Source organism: Salvia hispanica, chromosome 3 (genome assembly GCF_029641045.1).
Source record: "Salvia hispanica isolate PSC_SH4W2 chromosome 3, Shi_PSC_v1, whole genome shotgun sequence".
Lineage (NCBI taxonomy): Eukaryota > Viridiplantae > Streptophyta > Magnoliopsida > Lamiales > Lamiaceae > Salvia > Salvia hispanica.
The window spans coordinates 29494591-29504135 of record NC_142694.1 but is presented as its reverse complement, the minus strand read 5'-3'; the positions used below and the strand labels follow the sequence as shown (position 1 = coordinate 29504135).

The 9545-nt window shown below is 38.8% G+C and overlaps 1 protein-coding gene and 1 pseudogene across 1 annotated transcript; both read left to right on the top strand.

Moving 5' to 3' along the window:
* The first annotated feature begins 310 nt into the window (after positions 1-310).
* On the top strand, positions 311-1471 carry LOC125209589 (fasciclin-like arabinogalactan protein 1 pseudogene; annotated as a pseudogene).
* Positions 1472-2400: 929 nt separating this feature from the next.
* On the top strand, positions 2401-3841 carry LOC148930526 (serine/threonine-protein phosphatase 7 long form homolog). The gene is made up of 3 exons (XM_089066581.1): positions 2401-3347; positions 3428-3515; positions 3587-3841. The coding sequence occupies exons 1-3, from the start codon at positions 2494-2496 to the stop codon at positions 3758-3760; spliced, it is 1116 nt and encodes a 371-aa protein (XP_088922707.1). The 5' UTR covers positions 2401-2493; the 3' UTR covers positions 3761-3841.
* Positions 3842-9545: the final 5704 nt, after the last annotated feature.

The window sequence follows — 9545 nt, the reverse complement described above, 5'->3', positions numbered from 1 at the left end:
ATTAACGTTCTTAATTGAATAAAAAACTATCATCGGCTTTTTTAATGAATACAGAATAAATAATTTATAATTTAAGGCTTTTTTAATGAATACAGAATAAATAATTTATAATTTAATTCTTCATTTTGTTAATCAGATTAAGAACACAAGATCTAATTCTTCATTTCTTTAATAACAATATTTGGATAATATTGTATCAAGTATTAACAATTGATCACATTCTGTTACTACAACGTTAACAGTTGATCACATTCGAACATAAAATTCCAACCATTTTGTCTTCACTCCCCGTAAAACTCTCTCCGCCGCGATGAAGCTCCACCACGCCGCCGCTACTCTCATAACCCTCTCCCTTTTCCTACTCCCTTCCACCACCACTGCCCACAACATCACCGGCATCCTCGCCAAATACCCCGACTTCTCCAACTTCAACAACTATCTAACCGCAACGCTCCTCTCGCCGGAGATCCAACGCCGCGACACAATCACCGTCTGCGCCATCGACAACGCCGCCATGGACCGCTTCCTCTCCAACGACCTCACCCTCGGCGCCATCAAGAACGTCCTCTCCCTCCACATCCTCCTCGACTTCTTCGACGCCGAGAAGCTCCTCCTCCTCCCCAACGGCACCGCCCAATCCCCCACCCTGTCCCCGCCCCCCGCCTCCGTCCAGATCACCAACCTCAACGGCGGAAACGTTGCCTTCTCCCCGAAAGACGCCCCCGCCGCAACATTCGTTAAGTCCGTCGAGGCCATGCCGCACAACTTATCCGTTATACAGATCTCCTCCGCCTTGTTTGTCTCACCCGAAGCGAGGGCCGCGGTCCCGGCCCCAGCCCCTGCTCCGAGCGAGGCCAATCTCACGGCCGCCATGTCGGCCCACGGCTGCAGCGTGTTTGCCGCCTTGCTGGTCTCCAGCGTGGAGGCGGAGCAGGCTTTCGAGGCGAACAATGTGACTGGATTAACGGTGTTCTGCCCGGTTGACGAGGCCATGATCGGCTTCATCCCGATATTCGAGAACCTGACGGACGACGGGAAGGAGGCGCTGCTTGAGTATCACGGGATAGGGTTCTACGCGTCGTTCTCCGGCCTGCGATCGAGCAACGGAGAGACGAGCACTTTGGCAACTGACGGAGCGACAAAGCAGTTCAGGCTTAACGTGGTGAATGACGGAGATGACGTCACGATCAAGACGCCGATGGTGACGGCAAAGATCGTCGGTACCGTGTTGGATAAGGATCCGGTGGCCATATTTCAGCTGGATAAGGTTTTGATGCCATTGGAGGTGTTCAGGTCGCCGGCTCTGGCGCCTTCTCCGGCGACCGGGGACTATTCGCACCCGGTGTCAGATGCTCCGGCGGAATCTCCGGCCGACGGTTTCCGTCGGAAATCCAATGGCGCTGCGGCTAGATTGATCAGTGATGGCGTGATTTTGAGCCTCGGTTTAGTATTCATATTACTACAGTTTTGAGGTTTCTTATTTCTGCATTCATTTTCATTTTTGCAATTTGGATTTTTTGTTTTGGGCTTTTTGTGTGAAATATACTTTGGCAATTTTACATGGATGTATCATGTATGGAGTAGTACTCATTTGCTCTATTTGTTACAGATTTGTTGGATTTCTTATTGTTTTAGGAAAATGCAGGTTTTACCTTTCATTTCTTTTCTTTTTACCATAAAGAAATCGAGAAAATCGGATCTCTGGGGCACTCTACTACTACAATAACGAAAATGTACCCATTTTGTTATTTTTTCCATCTATGGGAAAAACGCCAACGGCGTTGGCGTGTTATTAAGGGAAAACGCCATCTAAAGCGGCGTTTTGCAATTTAATTTTGATTTTATTAAAATACACTGTGGATTATAACCCGTCATTCTGGTTGGCGTGTTTATGTAAAAAACGCCATTGACAAAGACGTTTATAAGCAATTATTGGAAAAAAAAAATAATACGTTATTTTTATTTATAGACGCCGACTCGGTTGGTGTGTTTAAAAAAAAATTAAAATTTAGAAACGCCGATGCCATTGGCGTTTTTTGGCAGAATGAATTATACCAGCTTCTCCTCCCCCAAATCGCGAAACCCTCCTCCCCAAATCGCGAAAACGCGAAACCCTCCTCCCCAAATCGCGAAAACTCACACACAACTGCTGTTTCTCGGTGATTTCGCCCTCCCTCCATCAATTGCATCAACAAGGAGTGAATTGGTGTCATTCTTACCCATATATGATACATTTTTAGGTTAGTATGCTTGTTTGAATGACATTATTGTTGATTAATAGTTGAGATATTGGTATTTAGTTAGGGTATAAATTTGATTAAAAACCAAATTGGGCAACTTAATTGTGTAGGTGGAAAATTATGGTTATATAGGCTGCTTTGACATGAGTATGATATTGGGTTTAAATGTTTAGGTTGAATAGTATCCAATTGTTGAATGTGTTTAGGTTTGTGTATTGTTTAATTTGAATTGTGAAGGTTGTGTAGTTAAATTATGGCAACATCATCAACTTCTCGTCGAAGACTCTTATGTGGTCCTGAGGACCCTTCCGTATTGTATCTTCAAAGACAGCACATCTCTCAAAATATATGGGTAGGAGTAGAATCAGAAGAAGTAAGATGTAGAAGATATGAAGGGATTATTTGGGATGTTCCCATACATCCCCGTGTTTTGACAATAATAGACCAGATGGGATTTGGCGGCGTATTGAGGTGTGGTAAACCAAAGGACATTGACCACCATCTTATCACCGCGTTGATTGAACGATGGAGGCCAGAGACTCACACGTTTCACTTTCCAATCGGTGAAGCGACGGTTACATTGGAAGACGTGGAGGTCTTATGGGGTCTCAAAGTTGACGGTGATGCTTTGACTGGTTACATCCCGCCTAAGGAAGCCAGCTATTGGATGCAACTTTCTTTGGAATATCTTGGATTTACACCAGATAAAGGTGAGTTGAAAGAATTGATTTGGAAACAAACAAGCTTATCAAATCAACTAAGGATTGAGTTGAGTGATGAACACGAGCACTATATATATGTTCAACGTGCTCGTGTTTATTGTCTGCTTTTATTTGGTGGTCTGATGATTCTGAACGCCTCCAGGAATAAAATTTCATTCTTCTACTTGCAATTTTTCATGGATGTAGAACGATGTTCTAGCTATAGCTGGGGTGGTGCGACTCTTGCTTGCTTGTACCACAATTTATGTGAAGCTGCCCTTGGTAAGAGGACCGAAGTCGGCGGAGCTTGTACTTTGTTACAATTGTGGGCTTGGGAGAGAATCCCAAATATTAGACCGAAGATGATAAATCCCGTGCATGTAGACTACGCACCATGTGCAGTCGCGTAAGTTGTTCATTAATTATTCTTTTAAGCATAATTTCCATTAATTTTTGTGTTATTCGCTCATAATTTATTTATTTTAGATGGAGTGGTCCGGCATCATATGTAAAAGCACCCGGGCATTGCATTGAAAATTTCAGAGATCAGTTCTCCAGAATGCACGACAACCAAGTAATTTATGTAACTTAAATTGTTTTTTGTTTTGACTTAATTTGTTTTGACTAAATTTGTTTCATATGTAGTTTATTTGGCGGCCTTATGTCATGCGAAACTTGCCGGATATATGTGTTGACGATCGTCCTATATGGACGTTGATAACAACCCTTATTTGTTGGAATTTGGCTGAGCCACACTTGACGTTGTGTTCGAACCACATAAATCCCTCGCATTGTGCTTGGTGCTCTCACATTATGTAACTGACCCTTTGCATCATTTTTGCACATCTTTTCATGCGCCCACGGGGTAAGTGGTGTGGTACACTGTGTTGATGCAATTGACCGCTGATTGAACCATTCTATTGTCCTCCAAAATGTCATATCATTGCAAGCCTTGATTGGGAGTTCTCTTGCGCCTCTCAACACGTTGTTGTAAGATTCCACCATATTAGTGGTCATCTCACCCCATCTTTTGTGATTGTCATACGCCAAATTCCATTTTTCTTTATCCACAGTGTCAAGGTACTGCAAAGCCTCGTTGTTGACGTCTCGAAGTAAACGACGTCTTTTCTTAAACTTGCGCTTTTTGGTAGCAATACCCATTTTCCAAACCAACCTTTAACCATGATACCTTTGTGATTCTGCAGAACATTCTTTCTTACATGTACCAAGCAAAACCTGTGATGACCTTTAGATTCTTCTTTCCATATGGGAGAATTCATTGCATCTATGATTCCCACATGCCTATCCGAAATTACACATATTTCATGCTTTGCTACATGCAGTCTTATGCGTTCCATAAACCAATTCCAACTTTCTTTGGTTTCCTCATCAACAATGGCAAATGCAACCGGCAAACATTTCTTATTAGCATCTGATGCGTATTTTAGAGTATCTAATTCAGTTCACACAAGAAATCAAGTTTAATTAATTAACTCTAATAATACTACGATACTGCAAGATTACAGCGTCGTTAGTAGTATTTCAAGTGTCGATCCACAGGGAGGTAGATGATTGTTTAAAACTTAAAAACTTAAAAAGATGTAGCATAAAGATTTGATTTTTGGTTTGAAAGATGTTGACAAAATAAAACTACAAGTTAACTAAAGAAAGACTATTCAAATGAGAAAATATGTCACTCCAAGTTACCACTAGGCTTGTATTGTTCTACACCTTTATCAACGAAACATATGAAAGGGGATTAAATCATCAACCTAATCACATACACTGAACATGTACACGATGAGTAGTTCACAATTAGCTGAACACATAACCTATGAACCAATCTTCAAAGTCTATAAACTCCTGCGGAAGCGCTAGAGAAATAAACAATCACCTACTTAATCCACTATCAAATTATCCTCTGAACAATTCTAATTCGATAGCATACCAACAATAAAACATTCCTAAACTATGTTAAAGAGACAATAGCCAAGGAAAGAACAACACTACATTATTAGCCAAAAACATAGTGTATAAACATTAAGCACATTGTTAGTAACAAACACATGAGTTCAAAGGTGTAGAAACATCTATACAAAGCCTGGATTACAACTTGGAGCAACATAGAGAGTTTAGCCTAAACACATGGTGGAATTTGCAACAAAAACCATAGGAAACATGCTCTCGTTGAGTGGAATTGGGATTTGGAGACGGATCGTCGGAATGTTGGCCGAAATTTATTCCTTTTCTTCTTCCTCCTCTCTTTTTCTCTTTTCCTCTCATTTTTCTCGTGTCTGAATATGTCTGAATATCTTCCAAAACCGCCCCGGAAACCAATTTGAAACCTAAAATTCGGCAGTTTTCGAGAAAAACGCCCGACCGGGCAAAATGGTGCCAACCCGGGCGTTTTTGATGCTGACCCGGGCGTTTCCACTGTCCCCGGGCGTTTTTAATGCTGAAAACGCCCGACCCGGGCGTTTTTGCCGGTTTTGACTGCTTCGCGCAACATTCGTCAAATGGTCATAACTTCTTCATCCGAGCTCCGATTGAGGCGTGCAATATACCCACGCGAAGCTATTTCAAAGACGAAGATAATGGTGGTAAGATCAAAGAATTTGAACACCATATTGATAGGCAACAAACAGTTTCAATCAGACCCTACTCCACATGTACATCTATCAACTAATATATAATAATCAAACCTTAATGATCAATTGATAGATGATTTAAATATACAAAATAGGAGAAAACTTGGAGTATAATTAGTATCATTTGATTCACATCAGCATCAAATCCAACGGCAATAAGAATTTTACCTCGACATCGTCCACATAGATGAGTTCCATCAACTGTTAAAACTGGTTTGCATAGTTGAAAAGCCTCCACAGCTGGTCCAAAAGCCCAAAATACGTACTTGAAAACCTTGTTCATACCGCGGCTTAATCTGTCATCGTGCAACCATTCGACAATTGTACCAGGATTTTGTCGCTGCATTTCATTCAAATAAGACGGTAAAACTTTGAATGACCACTCCCAACCACCATATACAAGCTCAATAGCTGTCCTCCGAGCATACCATGCTTTCTTGTAACTAACTTTCACATGAAATCTATTTTCAATATCCGCCACAATAGCTTTTACCTTGTAAGCATGATCGTTTTCTATCTGATGCCGAACACTCAATGCTATCATGGACGACCCGAGATTGGCGTGCCCATCATAATTGCGATCCCCCATACAAGTATGAGCAGTGGTAAACACTCTAATTTGCCAGTGTTCATCATGCTTTCTCAATGTTGCTCGACACTCCCACAAATATTTCGGTAATGACTTATCTTCCGGATTTCCTTGTGGGTAATTACAAACCGCATGCCATCTCTTTCCTTTACTTTCAGCAACTGTATATTGTCGGATTTTTTTCAAATGCCAAAAAGTAACGGCGGTCTTCAATTCTAACTTCATTCTAAATTTGGAATGCAAACCGACTTTGCTAGGATCCTTTTCACTCCAATAATGCACACTAGGATCAGCAGCCTCAAAGTTCTTTGGATCAAAACTATCATATGTACCTGGTAAGGTGCGAAAATAGTTCATTCCACGCTGTGGGAACTGTGGAACTACTCTTCTTCCAGCTGTTGTTTCTCCATCCACTATTTCTTCAACTGCTGTTTCTCCAACTGGATCATCATCTGACGGATCACCATCTGAGTCTGTACTAACAATGTTTACATCTTCTGAATCATAAGGTGATGGTGGATCAAGAAAGTCGGCTTTATCAGGACCTATAATGTCATCAACCACATCACAATTGTCAATGTCCCCTAAACGCACGCCTCCAACATCAAAATCTTGTGTTGCAGCGAAACTTGCTACTTGTGCTCTCGTAGACGTACCAACATCGTAACTTATGACATGATGACTATTTTGTTGAGTAATTGCAGAATGCTCAACAAATAATTCAATTTGACCTCCTTTAGCCATACTCTCACTGAACATTAGTGGCATGCATACTTCTTCTAGTAGAGTACCTATAAACGTGACTGCAGATCCAACGCATATGGTACGTTTCCATATTATTTGAACTTTGTTTTCAAGTATGTTTATACCCATCCTTTCACAAATTGAATCCACAAGCTCATTGTAGGATATACATTTGTCCAACATAATGAATCCTGATGAGAAAGGAGGATCATATGAAATAACTGGTCCGGAAATTATCTTTCCACCCCAATATAAATTGACACACCACGGCATAGTATCTGCAATAACGTAGCACAAAAATAAATATGTATTGTTTTTACACTTATCATTATGTAGAAGAAACTTTATACATCAACAATATTTTTATAATTAACTACACAACAATATATACTATCATAACAATCCATCAAATATTAGTCAATAATTATGTATACTAACCGAATAGGAGGACTAATGAGTGGAAGAGTAGACCAAAATCAAAATCTTCTCTCTCAAATCGCCGATTGAGTCAACCCGGGTAAGGTTTTCGCGCAACTGAATGTTTTTTCGCATTTGGGATGGGTAAAGCATTAGGGTTCGTCATTTTGGGGAAAGACTGGACTGATATCTGTGTCAACGATAAGGCGCCAACATTGTTGGCGTTTTAAGTTAAAAACGCCACCAACAATGGCGTTTTAACCATGTATTTTCTTTTAAGCATATGATTTATTTTAGCCGAAATTTCCTTAAAGGCGCCGACAGAATATGCGTTTTTGTTAAACACGCCAACTGTATTGGCGTTTTTACAATATATATATATTTTTTTAAATATGATTTATTCTGCTAGAATTCGGCTTAAAAACGCCCACGCAATAGGCGTTTTAATAAACACGCCAATGGCTTTGGCGTTTTTATAATAAAATAGTGTTTAAATTTAATTCAATAAGAAATTGTAAAACGCCGGTTTAGTTGGCGTTTTACCTTAATAACACGCCAACGCCGTTGGCGTTTTTCCCATATATGGAAGAAATATCATAGTGGGTACATTTTCGATATTGTAGTGGTAGAGTCCCCCACACATCCAATTTTCTCTAAAGAAATTAGTATGCTTTGAGCTCCACCAATTAAATCAATAGTAAATGGAGTAATGATAAGTGATAAATTATGTGATAAATACATTTTCTTCTCATAAATATAGAAAATTAGCTTTTACTCCCTCCGTCCCAGATAATTTGGGCACTTTGATCCGACACGGGTTTTAAGAAATCTAATGGAAAGTGAGTTGAAAAAGTTGGTGGGATGTGAGTCTTACTTTTAAAGTATTAGTTTTATAATAAAATGTGAGTAGGAATGCGTTAGTGGAATATGGGGTCCACTACCAAAAATGGTAAAAATGAAATGTGACAAATTATGTGGGACGGTCCGAAATGGAATACTGGGTCGAATTATCTAGAACGGAGGGAATATAAAATAAAGCCACATAATGATGATGCTTATCAGTATACATCCAATGTGGCCGGTGTTCATAAAATCGAATACTTGTCCAGTTAATAGCAAAAGAACATTGTCTGCTCAAAGATAGAAGACAACAAGAAATAACTTTGTGTACTCGTTTGTGGTTCTACAAGAAGATTGGGTGAGAGTGAAAGGTTCAATATGTATGTAGTATCAATCGTGCATTATGACATCATGTATTCATGTAAGAGACAATGTAGTAACTAATTGGGCATATGAAGAAGTCGGTTCTAGATGGAAAGTCATATGTGACAATTTGTTTCAGGTGTTTCGCTTTGATTTTGAGAATTTTTTAGCCGATTTGTTTTTATTAGCGAAGAACAAGCCTTATGATAATTTCAATAAGATCTCATTGAAAAAATTTGGGCATCCACAAACGCATTTCAGCTATGATATTTTTTTAATCTTTAGTTATATGTAGTACATAATTTATGAATGTAAATAATGTAATTTTTGATATTTTATTTACTACAACATATTAAGGAATTCAATTATGTGATTTTCAAATGTTACTTACAAAATAGTTTCGTATTATTGCAAACTAGTATCACACCCTTGCAATATACGACTAGTTTTATTTATTTGCACTAATTTTGAAATATTAATTAATAAAATTGTATAAGTGTCAACATAAACTAATATGAATAAAATGGTCATACATAAACAATCTATACATTTTATTTTTAAAATTATAATTTAATTATGCAAACAATTAATATAACAAACATAATTCTTATTTTTATTTTATTTTATTTTTAAAAAGCCAAGTCATGTAATCCATAAAATTTCACCAAATCAACTTTAAGTTGAAATAATTTTTTTTTAAAAATGAACCAAATTAGATAATATTTGAATTTGATTAAGTGAATCTATCCAAATCTCATACTCCCTCCGTCACAAGATAAGTGACTTGTATTCCTTTTTGGGCAGTCCCACTATAAGTGACCTATTTCCATTTTTAGCAAAAAGTCATCTCTCTTACTTTATTCTCCTCCTACTTTATTCTCTCTTCTCTCCTCTACTTTTCCCTCTCTCATATTTTACTCTCTCCACTTTAAGTTATTTAAATACCATTTCTTAAATCCCGTGCCCAAAAGAAGTAGGTCACTTATCTTGGGACGGAGGGAGT

Bases quoted from the DNA above. Each gene is read 5' to 3' on its own strand.
- LOC148930526 (XM_089066581.1), top strand. From the start codon at position 2,494: ATGGCAACATCATCAACTTCTCGTCGAAGACTCTTATGTGGTCCTGAG. The intron at 3,348-3,427 runs GTAAGTTGTTCA...TATTTATTTTAG, and splicing joins TACGCACCATGTGCAGTCGC to ATGGAGTGGTCCGGCATCAT. The intron at 3,516-3,586 runs GTAATTTATGTA...TTTCATATGTAG, and splicing joins CCAGAATGCACGACAACCAA to TTTATTTGGCGGCCTTATGT.